Source organism: Glycine max, chromosome 20, assembly GCF_000004515.6.
Source record: "Glycine max cultivar Williams 82 chromosome 20, Glycine_max_v4.0, whole genome shotgun sequence".
Classification (NCBI taxonomy): domain Eukaryota; kingdom Viridiplantae; phylum Streptophyta; class Magnoliopsida; order Fabales; family Fabaceae; genus Glycine; species Glycine max.
Genome location: NC_038256.2, coordinates 2,637,026 through 2,656,218, shown reverse-complemented (window position 1 = coordinate 2,656,218; position 19,193 = coordinate 2,637,026). Strand labels below are relative to the sequence as shown.

The 19,193-nt window shown below is 31.2% G+C and overlaps 1 protein-coding gene across 2 annotated transcripts; it reads left to right on the top strand.

Moving 5' to 3' along the window:
- Window positions 1-12,060: 12,060 nt before the first annotated feature.
- On the top strand, window positions 12,061-17,622 carry LOC100809333 (NUS1-like protein). 2 transcript variants are annotated; one of them, XM_006605315.4, is made up of 8 exons: window positions 12,061-12,404; window positions 12,972-13,048; window positions 13,226-13,360; window positions 14,391-14,445; window positions 14,626-14,713; window positions 16,731-16,829; window positions 17,175-17,282; window positions 17,366-17,573. In XM_006605315.4, the coding sequence occupies exons 1-8, from the start codon at window positions 12,103-12,105 to the stop codon at window positions 17,387-17,389; spliced, it is 888 nt and encodes a 295-aa protein (XP_006605378.1). In that variant the 5' UTR covers window positions 12,061-12,102; the 3' UTR covers window positions 17,390-17,573. The 2 variants fall into 2 exon arrangements, with proteins under 2 accessions (XP_006605378.1, NP_001242346.2); NM_001255417.2 differs by having other exon boundaries at window positions 12,065-12,404; window positions 17,175-17,622.
- The last annotated feature ends 1,571 nt before the right edge of the window (window positions 17,623-19,193 follow it).

Below are 19,193 nucleotides of genomic sequence, written 5' to 3'. Positions count from 1 at the left end.
TAATATTGTGATTTTCTTAATGGATAATTAAGTGATTTTAATTAAATTGCAAGGATAATTAAATTTATTTTATGTTGCTGGAAAAAAAATCGCTTAGATGATGTGTTGAATTGTGTTGGAGCTTTGGTTTGGGCCATTGGCTTTTGCGGGGAGAGTTCATTCTCCTATTTTCTTCTATTCTTTATGAGAAACCCTATATCCAGAGACACTCCCATTTCTCTCTTTTTCCCAGGTGTTCTCTTTTCCTTTCACAAACTCTTATTTCTCCTCCACCCACAAGGAATTCTCTTAAGGATGGGAATTGATTTCTTCTCTCCAAGACAAGAGGTTCTCCTACCTTTTCTTTAGTTTGTGATCCCATTGTTGGAACGACGAGCTCTCTTTCTCTCTTTCTTCCTTTTCTTTGAGTTGATCCATAATGGGTATTTGTGCAAACTCTCATTTGTGTTGGTTTTGGGCTATGCTTTCATGGTTTTTGGTGAGGGGTGTTGTTGAGCTCAAGGCTTCTCCTTTCTCTCTTCTTCTAAAAAACCCAAGCTTGGAGACTCATAAGGAAGGTCTAACATTGCAACAATTTCATGTCGGTGTGATTTTGGGCATGGAAATAATTGTAATTGATGTTAGATTTTGTAGGAAATCATGTTTTCGAAATGATTAAGGTTTTGAAAGTGTTTGGGAAGCCATTAGATTGTTTGTTAGCACTTTTGGAAGTTACATACCCTAACTGCTTAAGTGGGCAAATTTCCCCATCTGGGGTTCTTTTAAAAAGTATTTCCCCATATGGGGTTCTTTTGTTATTATTTCCGGCAAGGGGCAGTTTTTAACGTGGAGTGCATGCCATGCAGGACCCAAACTGCCATTGCCAATGGTGAGTTTGGTCTCAGTGAGCAAATCGCTCATGTTGTTGGCGGTACGTGCATGCAGTCCTGAAATCGCCATTAAAACTGGCGATATGCAAAAAGCGTAGGAAACCGCCAGTCAAACTGGCGAGTTCCAATACCTGAGGGCTAGTCCTGCCATGGCAGTGCAGTAGCGCGTCAGTCAAGGCCAAATCGCCATTACCATTGGCGATTTGCCTTGCCCACGGATCGCCAGCATGGCTGGCGGGTTGCCTTTGCTTGAAAATTTTGGTTCTTCCATTATAAAAGCTGGAGCTCTGAGAGTGCACAACTGCACTTCCTTCTTTGCTTCGCTATTGTTCTTCATAAGTTTCTCCATTAGACTGACTGCGTTCTTCATTTTGTTGTTGTCTTTTGTTTTTGGTAAGTATTTTTGAATGATAAATATTTATTGTGTATATATATTATATAAATATTTACTGCATTCTTCATTTTTGTTTATGTTTGTAGGGTTGTGGTTTATTTCACTCCTTATACGTGGTTTGTCTCATATTCTCCTCTTCATATTACGCGTGACTTCTCTGTACTTGTTAAGTGGTTCTTAACTTGGTAACTCTAGTTGATAGGTTAATATTATTTAAGTTAGGTTTTAAAAATAATATGTTATTAGTTGTGTTATATATATATATATGTTAGGTTAGTTATAGTTAAATTGATATATATTATTTTCTTTAATTGTAATGATATATTATGATTTAAGTTAAGTTCTTATGATTTGCACGTTATATATATAGATATATGTTAGGTTAGTTATGTTACAAATTTAAGTTGGTATATTATGATTTGTATGTTAGTTGTAGTGAATTTATTAATATGATTTTGTTAAGATTTTTTAATTTTGTATGTTATTATTTGTGATAAAATTATTTGTAGGTTAATTTTAGTTGTTATGTTATTATTATTTGGTTTAGATTTATTAGGTTTGTATGATATTATTTGTATTTTATATATGATATTTTAGGTTTAGTTAGAATGTGAATATTATTTAATTGACTTATTTATAGTTTTTATTGAAATATATGATATTTTATTAATTATATATATATATTAAAATACGTTCTTTAAATTTTTTATTCCATGAAAATATTTTGATTTAATACCATTTTTTTGTGTACAATATTTGTTATTTAATTTAAATTTTAATAATTGGAAAAAAATATGGGCATTTAATTAAATTTATGTACGTATTTTAATATTTAATTTTGTTATGTATAGAGTATTTTAGTTAGTAAATTAAGTTTTTTTGTGTAAAATTTATGTACGTGTAACAATTTTTAATTTTATTATGTATTTTAATTTGGTCATTTATTTAAATTTGTGTAGCTATTTAATTTTTAATTTTGTTATTTGTAGACTATTTTAGGTAGTATTTTAAGTTTATTTGTGTACAATTTATGTACATGTTTAAATTTTTAATTTTGTTATGTATTTTAATTTGGTCATTTATTTAAATTTGTGTAGCTATTTAATTTTTAAATTTGTTATTTGTAGACTATTTTAGGTATTATTTTAAGTTTATTTGTGTACAATTTATGTACATGTTTAAATTTTTAATTTTATTATGTATTTTAATTTGGTCATTTATTTAAATTTTTGTAGTTATTTAATTTGTAATTTTGTTATTTGTAGATTATTTTAGGTAGTATTTTAAGTTTATTTGTGTAAAATTGATGTACGTGTTTAAATTTTTAATTTTGTTATGTATTTGAATTTGGTAATTTATTTAAATTTGTTTAGGTATGTAATTTTTAATTTTTTTTATTTGTAGACTATTTTAGGTAGTATTTTATGTTTTTTGTGTTAAATTTTTGTACGTGTAACAAATCTATGTATTTTAATTTGGTCATTTATTTTAATTTGTGTAGCTATTAAATTTGTAATTTTGTTATTTGTAGAGTATTTTAGAACATTTATTTAAATTTGTTACTTTTTTTAATGTAAAATTTTTGTTGTCAATTTTTTGTATTATATTTAACTTTTCAGCATCAATGGCATCTTCGTCATCATCTTCATCTAGTATACATATTAAGTCTGGTCCAATAGATGGAGACGTCTTATGGCTGCAACCTAAACATGTTTCCGAACATGTTTGGAATGGGGAAGCAGACAGAAAACTACATATCAGACGAGCTGTACCCATCTATCAAGGACAAGAAGAAATACCAGAGGAAATTATTCCTCTGCTTCGCCAATCAGGATTCTATTGGATAATGAAAATGGGGTACCTGAAAATTAATTCTTCATTAATTACAGCCTTGATTGAAAGATGGAGGCCCGAGACACACACGTTTCACTTGAGATGCGGAGAGGCTACGATTACTCTTCAAGATGTGTCAGTCTTGTTAGGTCTTCATACTGAGGGGGCACCATTAATTGGTCAGACTAATCTTGATTGGGCTAAATTGTGTGAAGAATTATTGGGAGTCAGACCACAGGAAGGTGAACTTCAAGGCAATGTGGTCAAATTAAGTTGGCTGACTCACCATTTTTCAGAAATAAATATCCATGACGGTAATGTAGAACAATTACAAAGGTTTACCCGTGCATGGATCCTCAGATTCATAGGAGGAGTTCTATTTGTTGATAAAAGCAGCAGTAAAGTTTCCCTAAGGTACCTCCAATTTTTACGGGACTTTGAACAGTGCAGCACGTATGCATGGGGACCTGCCGTGCTTGCTTATTTATACAGAGAGATGTGTAGCGCCACCGATTACAAAATAAAATCAATCGGAGGTATGTGCATCTTAATCCAAATGTGGGCATGGGAACGCTGCACGACTTTGGCTCCAAAGAGAACTCCTCCTATAATAGAAAACAAACCACTCGGACACAGGTTAGTTGTTTTGAAAAAAAATTCATTTGAAAATAATCAATAATGTAACACGTCGGCACTAATTATTTCATATTTTTTTTGTAGGTGGCTGCGACGTGGAAACCAACATATTGGCAATGATGATCTAATAGTTTTCCGTCGCAAATTGGATATCATGAAACGACATGAGGTAACAAGATCATCATGTATTCGTTAAATTATAAATAAAATGTCATGGTTTAAGATAAATTAACAATTGTGTTATTGTATGCAGTTTCTGTGGGAGCCTTACACAACAACTGTTATGTCGATGTTGCCTCCCATTTGTTTGGTTGGCAGTATGGCGTGGTGCGCAGTGGTGCCATTCATTTGTTTCCATGTTGTAGAGTGGCACCAACCGAATAGAGTGTTGCGACAATTTGGAATGCAACAACTTATTCCGGAGTCTCCTTCACAACCATGGAATGTCCACGGGCTAACACTGAAAGGCAAAATGGAATAATCGAGCTGAGTTTAGGGTCGATGTTTATGCTCGACAAGAGGGCCTATAGAGTTTTAACTCGGATTACATGGTGTGGTATAGGCGCAAAACAAAAATGTTTATCGACCCAAACAATGCAAACATGGCTACATTGGTATTTATTTCTTTTTAATTATTTAACTTCAATTTACTTTTTAAAGCATCGACATTAATTTCTTTACCCTAATAATTGCAGGGTGAAGTTACCGAGACATTGCAGTATATGGTGTCACCACAAGGGCGAAACACATGGACAGTTGATGATCTCGTGCCATATGTGGAAAAGTTAGCGATTTTATCCCAAGAGCAAGAGAGGATCACTGAGCCTGTGGCACATGGTCCAGCATCAAAGCGTCGATTTCCCCCACAACAGTTTGACATGCTTCACTCAAGTGTTGAAACTCGAGGTTTTGACAGACGAAGGGAGATTGTTCAAGCGGAAGATTTTTCCCAACACATGGAGCAGCGTGGCCATGGAATGTATTACACGCCACCAACATTTGCTCAGTATCCTTCGCAGATGTATCAGTATCCTTTTGAAGGCCATGACACTGATATGTCTGCAAGTGAACATTCGTTTGGTGGTGTTGCGGAAACACAGCCTCATTTTTCATGGCCGACCATGACCCCTTCGCAGCAACATGATGCCCCAATGGCAACACCTAATGCCCCATTAGGTCAACAATGGGATGTACCCGGAGCAATCCCTGCTATGGGTGACTTATTAGGTGTTGATTTGCGTCACGAGTTTTCTACAGAGGCTGAGGAACAAGGGCGGAGACGGCGCGCAAGAAGAAATCCGGATCGTCAAGCTCGAAGGTGGGATCGACCATGTGGCACATCTTCGCGCCATCACGGACACCATAATGACTGATTTTGATGTCTCTATTTGAAATTTGTTTTGTATCTTTGTAATTTGAATTTCAGACTTAATTTATGGTATCTCATTGTACTTGTTATGGAATTTGTTATGGAATTGCGTTTTTTATCATCATTTGTTATTGAATCACCATCGCGGACACCATAATGACTATTTCTATGTCGCGCATCAAACTAGAATAATAAATAAAGTCATACAGCAAAATTAAAGTTGACAAATACAGAGTTAGGGTTAGGGTTGATGAGTTAGTTTTAGGACTTAGGGTTTATGAGTTAGTGTTAGGGTTTATGAGTTAGGGTTAGGGTGAAAGGTTAGGGGTTATGGGTTATGGGTTAGTGTTATGAGTTAGGGTTAGGGTTAGGGTTAGGTTTATGAGTTAAGTTTAGGGTTTATTACTTAGGGTTATGAGTTAGGGTTAGGTTTATCAGTTAATTTTAGGGTTTATTAGTTAGGGTTAGAGTTTATGAGTTAGTTTTAGGACGTAGGGTTTATGAGTTAGGTTTAGGGGTTATGGGTTAGTGTTATGAGATAGGGTTATGGGTTAGGGTTAGGTTTATGAGTTAAGTTTAGGGTTTTTTACTTAGGGTTATGAGTTACAGTTAGGTTTATCATTTAATTTTAGGGTTTATTAGTTAGGGTTAGAGTTTATGAGTTTGTTTTAGGAGTTAGGGTTTAAGAGTTAGGTTTAGGGGTTATGGGTTAGGGCTATGAGTTAGGGTTAGGGTTATGTGTTAGGGTTAGGGTTATGGGTTAGTAATCATAATGACTATGTTTATGTCGCGCATCAGACTAGAATAATGAATAAAGTCATAAAGAAAAAGTAAAGTCCACAAATCAAATAAGTAACGGTAGTAATAATGACTATTTTTATGTCGCGCATCAAACTAAGTATATGGTTTAGGTTTAGGGTTAGTGGATAGGGTTTAGGGTTAGTGGTTTATTTTAAGGGTTAGTGGTTAGGGTTTAGGGTTAGTGGTTTATTTTTAGGGTTAGTGGTTAGGGTTTAGGGTTAGTTGTTTATTTTTAGGGTTAGTGGTTTGGGTTTAGCGTTAGTGGTTTATGTTTAGGGTTAGTGGTTAGGGTTTAGGGTTAGTGGTTAGGGTTTAGGGTTAGTTGTTTATTTTTAGGGTTAGTGGTTTATGTGTAGGGTTAGTGGTTAGGGTTTAGGGTTAGTGGTTTATGTTTAGGGTTAGTGGTTTATGTTTAGAGTTTAGGGTTAGTGGTTTATTTTTAAGGTTAGTGGATAGGGTTTAGGGTTAGTGGTTTGTGTTTAGGATTAGTGGATAAGGTTTAGGGTTAGTTGTTTATTTTTAGGGTTAGTGGTTTATGTGTAGGGTTAGTGGTTTATGTTTAGGGTTAGTGGTTAGGGTTTAGGTTTAGTGTTTTATGTTTAGGGTTAGTGGTTAGGGTTTAGGTTTAGTGGTTTTTTTTTAGGGTTAGTGGTTATGGTTTAACGAATTCATTGAAGCCCACAAATAAGTAATGTACAAAAGGCAAAATGTTTTAAACTACCGAATTCATTGAACCCCAGAAATTCAATACATTGAACAGAACGTAAACAAATACAAATCACTCGACTAACATACATAAATCAACAATTTGAACAACTCCCACGCTCAGATTGCATTGGACAGCGACGCCTGTTATACCCTTCGGCTCCACATCTACTGCATTTTGTTCGGTGCTCAGATGGTTCGACCCAATCTATCTCATTTCTTATCCTTGTTGATTTTGGCCGACCTTTCGCACGAGTTGTAGTTGGGTCAGGGATAAGTGTCCATGCGTCATTAGAAGGAGGAATAGCCGCTTCATTCCCAAGAGGCCACTATTGTGTGGAGTAAGCTTTTAAGATGTACTCATTTGTATAAACAACATCTATATATTGGTAGTAGTTCATGCTCACGTAACCACAAACTGCAATAATGTGTGAACATGGATAGTGAAGCGCAGAATACCTTCCGCATTGACAATGACGATCATTCAAGTTTACTGCCCACTTTTGTCCGCCACATTGCGTTATAGGGTTGAAGCTCTCTTCTACTTCAAACCTTGTGGAGTGGATATCATACACGCGAACGATGTGCGTACAAGCTTGTTCTTGATTTTTCCTCAGTTCTTTAACAAGCTTTGAACAATATACTTGGCCTTCATTTAACTGTCTTTGGGCTTGGCAGCCACGCTCAACAAAGTACTTTCGACACCTACTGTTGATTTCACCAATGCTGTTATGGGAATGTTGCGACAATCCTTTAAAACCTTATTGATACATTCTGAGAGGTTCATTGTCATGTGGCTATATCGACGTCCTTCTCTATCGTAAGCCATCGTCCATTTTTCCTTTGAGATACGATCAATCCATGTTGCTATGGCTGGACTCAGTTCACGAAAATTTTCTAAATTTTGATAAAAAATGTGCTTGCATGGAGTGTAGGCTGCATAAAATTAGTTATGAATAACAATTTTAAGTATAAATGAAAGTAAAATAAACGTGACCATCAAATATGAAATCTTACCCAATTTCTTCAACATTTCTTTTTGTTTGGCATTATTAAATTTTCGATTGAAGTTGCTTGCTATGTGTCGTACACATAGCAATATATTTTCCTGACACTAAAAATCTACAACTGATAGCAAAAATAATTTTATTATTTTCTAAATTTACCTTGTCTCCAATTTTTTTCTTCAAAGCATTGAAACTAATTCCACGTTTAATCTGAATCGCTTTTTTACTACCTTCAAATATTACACCATCATTATCTTCATATACCCTTCCATTGAAATACAACACTGTTATAACCGAATTCATCATATACCTACAAAAACAATATTTTAATTAATTATTCATAATAAATTCAAAATAGTAAAATGTAAGAAATAAAAAAAATGATAATACAAATTATTTTACTGCAAACTAAGAAATAAAAAAAATTACTTAAAAAAATTTACTTGAAAGTTGAAATCTAGTTTTAATTAAAAATTACTTAAAAAATTTATAATACAAATTATTTTACTGCAAACTAACAAATAAAAAAATTACTTGAAAGCTGAAATCTAGTTTTAATTAAAAATTACTTAAAAAAATTATGATACAAATTATTTTACTGCAAACTAAGAAATAAAAAAAAATCTTCAAAAAAATTACTTTAAAGCTGAAATCTACTTTTAATTAAAAATTTACTTCAAAAAAATTATCATACAAATTATTTTACTGGAAACTAAGAAATAAAAAAAATTACTTGAAAGCTTAAATTCACTTTTAATTAAAAATTACTTAAAAAAATTATCATACAAATTATTTTACTGGAAACTAAGAAATAAAAAAATTACTAACAAAAAATAACTTCAAAGCTGAAATCTAGTTTTAATTAAAAATTAATTTAAAAAAATTATAATACAAATACAAATTATTTTACTGGAAACTAAGAAATAAAAAAAATTACTTAAAAAAAATTTCTTAAAGCTGAAATCTAGTTTTAATTAAAAATAACTACAAGAAAATTATGATACAAATTATTTTACTACAAACTAATAAATAAAAAAAATTACTTAAAAAAAATTACTTTAAAGCAAAAATCTACTTCTAATTAAAGATTACTTAAAAAAAATTATCATATAAATTATTTTACGGGAAACTACAAAATAAACTATAAATCTAATTTAATTATAAAATGAATAAAAACTATACATTCAAACTGCTATAAATAATTACTTACATAAAATTATAACAAATTATTAATTTCGAAAAAGGAACGTATTATTTTGACTTCCAAAAAAGGAACGTATTATCAATTACAATTTTTTTAATATATATAAGAACATGTTATTTTTAACAAACTATCAACACCAACCTAATCTAATTAAAAATATACTAAAAATTTCATATTTACCAAATTTTTTCAGGACTCAAAAATTTTCTTTAAATAAATATCATGACATATTTCTTCTATTTTATACACACAAACAAGGATATAAAATATAAAACTAATTTAATTAAAAAATTATTAACAACTATAAATTCAAACTGGTCTAAAAAATTACTTCAAAAATATTTTATAATATAATTTATTTGACAGAAATTTACGAACCTCATTCACAAATTTAACCCTCAAGAACCAAATTTCAAACAAATTAAAAATATGATGACAAATTTTTTCTATTTTTTACACACAAACAATCTTATAAAATATAAAACTAATTTAATTCAAAATTTCATAAAAACTATACATTGAAACTGCTACAAAAAATTACTTTAAAAAAATAATAATACAAATTATTTTACGGGACATTACGAAATAAAAATATAAAACTAATTTAATTAAAGAATTACTAAAAATTATACCTTCTAACTGCTATAAAAATATAGTTAAAAAAATTATAACAAAAATTATTAATTTCAAAATTACAAAACTGATTCAAATATTTAAGTTCAAGCAAACAAATTTAAAACTTTATGTGGATAAATCCCTAAACACTCAGAAAACTCAAAGCTCCTTGTGCATTCAGAAAACTCAAAGCCACTGATTGTGAGCACACACAACTGAAAAAGGAAAGATTTCTTCGTCTAAGCTACTTCTAATTTCAAGAACAGCTAAAAACGTTATGTGATTGTGAGCACACAACTAAAAGAAGAGTTTTCGTATTTATAGGCACAAAATCACCACTCCTGATGGCTATTTTTTCTGCCCTAAATCGCCAATGGGAGTTGCAACTTGCAGGCAACTTGCCAATGGCAATTGCAACTCCCCTTTCTCTGAAAAAAGCACTTGCAACCTAGCCTGCACTGAAAAAGCGCCTGCGACGTAGCTGTAACCTCAGACCATGGAACTCGCTAGTTTGACTGGCGGTTCCATACGCTTTCTGCATATCGCCAGTTTTAATGGCGATTTTAGGACTGCATGCACGTATTGCCAGCAGCATGAGCGAGTTGCTCACCGAGACCAAACTCGCCATTGGCAATGGCGGTTTGGGTCCTGCATGGCATGCCCTCCACATTAAAAACTGCCCCCTGTCGAAAATAATAACAAAAGAACCCCATCTGGGAAAATACTTTTTAAAAAAACTCCAAATGGAGAAATTTGCCTGCTTAAGTGAGTCAACTATGAATCGCTTAAGCATGGAAAGTTTTAAAAATTGATGGCTGCTACCATTGCTTAACGAGCCCAGTGAGCAAGATTTAGCTAACTTAACAAGCCAACACATAAGCAGGCCAAATATGGATAGCTTAATCAAGCTATATTTTTTAATACTTTTTTGAATGATTTTCTAATGGAATCCAAATAAATACGTCTTTGCTTTTGCTTTATGAGCTTTTAAAAAAGGGATTAAAGTTGTATCAAGAACAAAATTAGATTTTGACAATTTTTTTTTCCAGATTTAACAAAATAACTTTTTATGTTATCCTAATGTGCATAGATGTTTTTATGAAATTTTATGTTTAAATTACTGGTTTGTTTATTATAGTTTTATGATTAGTATTTTTTAGTTTAAACTGATGTTTTTACTCCTTATCATTTACATTTTTATTTTTTTTAGTCTTTATAATTTAAAAATGGTTTTTCTAATTCTTATAGATTATATTTTAGTTTTCTTTAGTTCCTATAATTTAAAAATAATATTTTTAATCTCTATAATTTGTATTTTAATTATTTTTTAATTCTTACAATAAAATAATATAAAAATAATTAACTACAAATTAATTATAAATTATCAACTATTTTTTTTATTACAAATCATCCTGTGATAAATTAGTTACGAACTACTTGTCAATATTTTTGTAGTTAATTATAATTGATAATATTGATGGTAATGACTAAAATGAAATTAAAATATAAAATATAAGGACTAAAAAATTCACTTTCAAACTATAAAGACTAAAAGAAAATTCAAATACAAATTATAAGAACTAAAAATATCACTTTCAAACTATAAAAAGAATAAAAATGTAAATTATAGGGACTAAAAAAACCATTTTTAAACTAAAATATACAAATGATAAAACTATAGGGACCAATTTAGTAAATAAACCTAATTTTATTTTACAACATTAAAATATTCTTTTTTATTTTCAACCTTCTTTCACACAAACAATCCGTTTAAAATAATCATGATAAAATTATTTGTTTAGTTTAATAATAAATGAAAAAATATATTTACACTAGTAGATAATCTTTTAGTGAAATATCCACAATTTTATAATTTTTATTTGATAAAAAAACATCTGCGAATGTAGAAGAAAGCACATAAAAATTCAACTACTGTATACACTATCTACTGTTTATTTATTTAGGTTAAATACGTATTTTAGTGCATCAAAGTGTGAAAAAATAATAAATTAATCTCTAAAAAAATGACAAATTCAAATGTAATCCCTAAAAATATATAAAGTATGACCGATCAATTTTAAAGATGATTTAATAATAAATTAATTCTTAAACTTTACAACTTAATATTATCTTTATTCCTTTTTAATTGTCAAATTTTTATTAATATTTATATGTTACTTACAAAATTTAAGATCACATTAATTATTATTTTATCAATTATAATTTTACGTATCTCATAATCTTTAATTAATTTATTTATGTATTTATTATGAAATATAAAGAAAAATTGGTAAAAATAAGAAATTTTACAACTATTTTATTAAAATTAAAAAAATTTATCACATTTTTTTCATATAATAATCTTAAAAGACAAAATTAAGTAACATGATCTACTAATATGATAATTAAAAATATAATTTATCATCAAATTAATTCTATAATATTATAAATTAACAATAAAATTGTTTCATAAATGAAACAATTAATCTGTCACATTTTGTATAGGATTAAATTTATCAATTTGTTACCGACTGATTCTTTAGCCACAAAAATGGATATTCACCTATTTATGAATCATAACAATCAATATATATATATATATATATATATATATATATATCAGTATCAGCTAATAAGGTGTGAGATATTTGCAATTATCTTGGGTTGCAATGGAGGGAGTGTTGCTTCCCGTGTGTCCTTCACCTTCTTCTTGCTCTGCAACTCCTAAACCCAGAATCCCCATTCCGCTACGCTCTTCTTTCCCTTCTCCATTATTACACAACCGTTTCTTCTCCCAAAACGCAGCGTTTTCCCTTCGCAACTCTCTCCGCACTTCCACCTTCGCACTCGCGCAACACGAAGCTCCCGTTCTGGGCAAACCCGATAACAACAACAACTCTTCACCCTATCTTCCCAAAATCGATAAGACGGGACGCTTCTGCAGCCCCAGAGCCGCCAGAGAACTCGCACTGTAAGTTCTTTTATTTTATCGGTTAGTGGTTAGTTTTTGTTGTTACCTTAGTGGGGAATTCCAAGTTCGAAGCCACTAATATTACTATTACTATATTAGTGAGGACTGGAAGTTCAAACTCACGATCTTTCACCTCTTCTTCCTTTAACCCTTAAAAAACCTCTTTCCCAACCTCCAATTCAACCTTATGTTTTATTTATTGGATAATATTAATTGTTAGTTTTTATTTGTATATTATGGAGGATTCCAAGTTTCAAACCTACTAATATTACTATATGGCAAATGCTAACCACAAAGAATTAAAAAATTACTCATAGCTTTTTTTACGCTTTTCATTGATTTTTATGATAAATATTATTTTTTAGTTAACCCTTATTAGTGAGGATTCAAAGTTTGAACCACGACCTCTTCCTCCATCTCCCTTTAATCCTTTAACCCCATTCCTAATTATGAAGTGAACCTTATAACTCCTACTGAGACTGCAAAGTATAAACCTCTTGGTTCCATTCTTCACAGCACAATTATTAGACTTGGTACTCTGGTTTGTGACAAGAGTGTTTTGTGCAGGTCGATAATCTATGCTGCGTGCTTGGAGGGAATGGACCCGGTTCGGCTCTTTGAGAAACGGATGAATGCGCGGCGAGGTAACGGTTCGGCTTTGGTGTGAATTGTGTTACATACTTGAGGCTTGTGTTGCTAGTTTGTTAGTTTTTGTTAGTGGGAGGGATTTGAACTCATGACCTCTCCTTCTCTCTTCTCCTTTTAACCACCAAGCCAAACCTTATAACTCCTTTGTGTTGAATTTGATGTGTTTGTTTCAGAAGCCGGATATAAATTTAATGAGGAAAAGTTGTTGGAGTATAATCATATGAGTTTCGGAGGGCCGCCTGTTACTGTTGGATCGGACGAAGAAGCAAATGAGCTACTGCGGCACATTGAAGAAGAGTCTGCCATTGGTAACATAACAAGAAAACTATAGATCCAGAATCTCTCACTAAATAAGTTGAAGATGCTTGGATTGTGTTAGAAAGTTCAATGTCTCTATTTTGCATTTCTTTTACTTTAAACTTTGCAACATTTAAAAAAGAAAGCATAAAATACAGTCAACTGGATTTGCCACTGCTTCATGATATTGTGTATGCATAATTGTATGTATATACATATTTGTCATAATTTGTGTATGTATATACATACGTATGTTGAGTAGTCTTTTTTTCACATTGTTGATTTGATGTCTCCTCTGCACTGCACACTTTGTGACTTATAAATATGGTTGGTCAATTCAATTTGCTGGTCAAATTGCAGTTGTTGGGGATGAAAGTCAATCGTGTCTTTATTTTGTGTTTCTCTTGCTACCCAGGATGGAAAGTAAGCATAGGTAGTTTTTTTTTTTTTAACTTTTTGATCGTTTAAGCTTATAAGTTGTAGCATTTGTAAATCAGTAAAGCATAGGAATACAATATCAAACATTTTAGTTTAGTAGTCAATAGAACCAGAAATATAAAATAAGTCTTTACCTTGGTTGTCACTGCAACAAGGTTTTGCGTTCTGGTACTGTAAGTTAGCCTTGAAATGGTACTTCTCTACGCTAACAGTATGTTAGACAAGAGTTATGTTGTGATTACATTGTAAAGCCCATTCACAAGTAACATTATGGACACTTAAGCACCATTTTTTTTCTGCTATTAAATTGTTTCATATTTATGACATTTATTTTGGAACCTTTTAATTCAGGCACCACATATTACAGGTGAAAACTTTTACTTTTATGGTATTATATCTCAGGCATTGTAAAATTGGTACAGCCTTCCTTATTGTGTTACATTCTTTCATATGACTGAAGTCTGTGTTGTCAGTGACAACACTCTGTCACATATATGCCCGGAGAAATTTTTAATGGGTTGTAAAGCATTTATTATCTGTGCAGTTTTTCTGTTGTTGCTTTCATCTCTAGAATGTTATAATATGTTATGTTCTGCATGGCAGAAGCAGAAGTCCTTACAGCTCCTCCAAAGCTGGTATACAACAAACTGATTTTAAGGTAAATGTAGGCCCTTTACATGTAATTCATACTTCAAATTTATACTGGTAGCTAGCTAAAGATTGTCATTTCATGCCCCCACCTCCTCCCAAACACATACACGCTTCAAGACTGAGTGCTTTTGTGTGTGTGAAAGTTTGTGAGCAATGATAATAATCTAACACCATGCTTTATCTGCAGATTCACCAAGAAACTATTGGTTGCAGTCAGGGATACATGGGACAGTCATGTCCTGGTCATTAACAAAATTGCCCCACAAAATTGGAAGGTATGATAATTGATAAATACAGTAGCTTTTGTAATGAATTTATTATTGATCATCTCCCCCTTGCAAATTCATGAACCATGGACACAATTTCTTTTTATAGTTGAAAGACTTCTATGTTATTAATGGTGTCAATCTTGATCAATTATTTGTCATAAAAAGTCAAACCTCCCTGTAAAAGGGCAAATAGATAAAGTCAATGTTGAAACTTATTTGTCCCCTGATATATTTGTCATCCTTAGGAACAACCCAATAGTTGAATATAAAGACAGAAAATGCCTATATGAGTAGATCAATGAGAAGAATAAAATATCTCATGCAAAAATAGTTTAACCCAAGCTTACAAATTCAGAGACATGGCTTCCTTTTATGCTTCTTTTTTCATGTATCTCTCCCATCACCAATTTTTACACATAATGTATGTGTTTAATGTTGTGCTATTTTTGCTTTGTACTTCTTCCCTCCATTTTCTGGTTATATCATCTGTTTGTGTGCAGCAAAAGTATTTTTTTAAGGCATATTTGTTTGTATTTAATTTAAAAAGAAAAGAATACATAAACAAGTAAAAGTTGTGTAATACATAATTTGGACTTGTCTTTGGTTACATCTAAAATCTGCTGGTTTGCCATTACTGATATTATTAGGTATCAATGACCTGTTGATGTAGAATGATAAACTAAGAATACCCTTCTAGGGCATATAATATAACACTCTGAAGAAAGGAAATCTTAATACTTTATATTATTATGCAAAAAAAAAATAGTTTATTAAAGTTTACACCAACGATCTATTTAACATAACTTTATTTCCTAATAAAATAACCATACTGTATACTGGAGTAAGATAATCCAAAAGAGGATAAAATCCCTAAATAACAAATCATGAAACTTAATTTAAAAGTTCAAATTTTAAAACAACTTATATCATTATCACCAGTATTGAGTGTTATAAAACTGTTGTGAGATTTCACATTGATTATGGAGGTATTGAACTGTTAGTTTTAATGATGTTGGAAATAGTAATAATATTTACTATTTAGTGTTGTATTGGAAGTATTGAAATCATTAAGCAATCAATGTTGGAAACAACAAACAATAGGAGAGGAGTTAATGGAGGGTTGGAAATTTAAGATCATGGGAAATAGTTTCGTTCCTATTTCTTATTCTTGACATGATATCACTATCACTATCAGAGTTTCCATGACCAAGTTGTCAAGAGTTTGATACTTGTTCCCATTATTATATATAAACAATGCAATAACAAGCTAGGGTGTAGATAGGCTAGTATATTTGTCCATTGTCAAAGTGAAGAACTCGTGTGTGTGTGTGTGTGTGTGGGAGGGGGGGGTGCTAGATATGAAAACATTCTTGGGACTTTGCCGAACAGTTTAATCTTCATAAGGAAAATTCCTGATCAGTGGATGGGGTTTAATTATGGGAGATGTCATCTTTTTCTGTTTATACTCCATCCTTCCCCTGCTTCATTTAATATACAGAACATGAAATTCCTCCTATTGAAAGGCAAGTAAGCTGTTACCCTGGGCAGATTACTATTTTTTTGGATCCTAGATTTTTATCATTTTCATTTGATCACTTAGTTTATTTGCTCATCGCTGCTAAATGCTTCTCATTTGTACAACATCTTGGCTGCGCTATATACATTGAATTTACAAGCCTTGCATATCACCTGCTGCACAACCGTTATTAAGTTTGGTGTATCTCAATTTATCTGTCTTTCATTGTCAAGTTTTTCATTAGCATAGCATTTTATTTTTATTGGTTTGATAATCTTTTGATGATGTTTATTGTATCTACTTTTGTTAATGTATAATTTCGACTTTGCTTCTTTTTATTTCTAGCCCGCCCTTCTGTGGTTTCAGCAGCAGATTTGTGAATTCATGTCTGGCTTTTAATAACTTATTTCTGTTTCATTCCTTGCACACATATTATACTAATTTTTAAAGATCTCTTTGTTTGCTAATGCTCATAGTAGTTTGCATCTTATCTATTGATGATTTCAGAATGAACCAGCTGCGAAGATTTTAGAGCTGTCTATTCTTCACTTGGCCATGTCCGAAATGGAAGTGCTAGAAACGAGACACCAAATCGTCATTAATGAGGTACATCTTAAGTTTATGTGATGAGAAGAGAAATTGATGTTAACCCAAACCGAGCAATGACCGGTGTATAAATTAAGCTAACCAAACATTACTTAACCTGGCCTATCTATCTATCACCAAAATATATTTTAAAAAAATATTCCAAAATGTTATACTTTTAACTTTTTATTTTATCTTTAGATTAATTTTATATATGATACTAGTATTATAATCCATGTCATGTCTTATTGTGTTTAAAATTTTATCATATTCACGTGCCCATGTTGTATGAAAAATGTTTATCTTGTATGGTATAGTTTTCACACAAACACCAAAAAAATAACTCTGTATATAATTGTTTTGAAGGCGGTAGATCTTGCTAAACGGTTTTGTGATGGAGCAGCCCCTCGCATCATTAACGGCTGTCTCCGCACATTTTTCCGAGAACTGGAGCTTGAAGCATCGAATAACCAGGTTTAGTTGACCTTGATGTACATTGTCAGATTGTCTACACGTTGTAGTTCTTGGGTCATTGAAAAGCTTGACGTGCATTTCAGGAAATATCACCTATGGGGGTTTGATAATTTGCATATTGACCTGTAGACAAGGCCTGAGTTAGGAATCGTGTTGTTTGAAACTGGTAGAGTTATTATGACATTTTGTTTTTACAGCAGTTATTATGACATTGCAATATTGTAATCGTGTATATGTATATTTTATGTATGCTAGCTCGTGGGATTTGTAATAAATTTTGTTTAAGTTAAAGAACTTTTGAAATTTAATTTAATTAAGTACTTTTGAAACATGGTACTACAATTAAAATGTGTTATTTCACACTCTTTCTGTTTCTCAACAAACAGCACCTCACACAATACAGTCACTTCTTGTTCATCCACTCACACCTGGCTTTCCCATAACAGAATATTGCGCTTGACGCACCTTGTTATCTTTAGTGTCACTCTTGTTTCGTTTGTGGTATTATTCATTTGCTTATGGAAGCTCCATTATTGTGACCCTGGCAACTACTTTTTCGTTTGCTCTACTTGTTCACTACTGTTGCTTATCAGTTTTAGTTTTTTTTTTTTTATGTCTGCTCCTCTCATTTTGGTTTGCCTTTTTTCTGATGGTCTGTGTTTAGATCAGTTGGCGCAGTCTTATTTTTCAGTGCTTGTTAAGCTTAAGGGGCCTTTGTTAGGGGAAATTTTTCTTTGATGTTGGAGAATTATGTAATTCTTGGGAATCGTGGTTTAGTTAGTCATCGTAAACATTTAAATAAGTTTTTTACGAATTGAAGAGTTGTATGATATTTTTATCAATTATTTTAAATATTTATGAAATTAATAAGAGTAACATGATATTTATACTGTAATAAAAAAAATTAAACTCAAGAAAGTAAGATTTTCACTTCTTTCATAGTGAAGTTTTTAAAAATAGATACCAAACATAAGAAACTAATGATTCTCAAAAAACTCAACTTCTTTCCTACCAAACACCTCCTAAGATGCATGTTTTGTTTATTATGCTTATATCCTTTGTCAAATTTATGGACATGCACTACATAGGGCCATAGGATGGTGTATCCGTGCTTCAAGCTCTAAAACTTAAGTGCCTTTATTTTCTTTTGGGTTAGTAGGTCTATGCCTTCTCATCTAAACAAACAAACAACAAAGAGAAAAGTTAGGTTTAATTGATGGTTCAACCAAGTTAAATATATGGGTGTGGTACACACATATATAGTACTTATATTCCTTAAATCTCTTTGTGCAAGGTCATTTAATTTAGGCTATGTTTGACAAAATTAATTGGTAGTCGAAAGTTAAGAAGCTAATTTATTAAATTAGAAGTATTATGTAAAATTAGCTATTGAAGTAGCTGAAAAATATAAAATGTTAGACAAATACTAAAATCATGATTTATTTAAAAAGATAACAGGAAAATAAATATATATATCGAGGATAAAAATAAAATAAAAAGTTAAAAGTCAACATTTTAAAAAATGCTACTTCAAGTAGCATTTCAAGAAGCGCTAAAATCTATTGAAAAACTACTAAAAAAGTTTGTTTATTGAACAATCAAATAAGTTTTTCAGCAAGTAAAAAAAAGTTAGAAACTAATTAAAATATCTTGTCAAACATAACCTTATTGAAATGAGACTATTATACTTGGTATTGCGTGAACTATCATTATAGTTAAATTAAAATTGGCACTGTAGTAATTAAATTAGTAAGAAGCTAAATAAATATGATTCTCTAAGAAGACATTGACAATTTTTTTTTTACATTCTCATTTTAGTTTTTCTTCTTATTTATTCTATTTTATTGTTTAATTTTAGGATTTGTAATGAAATTAATTTTAAAAAATGCACAAAAATACAAAACCAACATT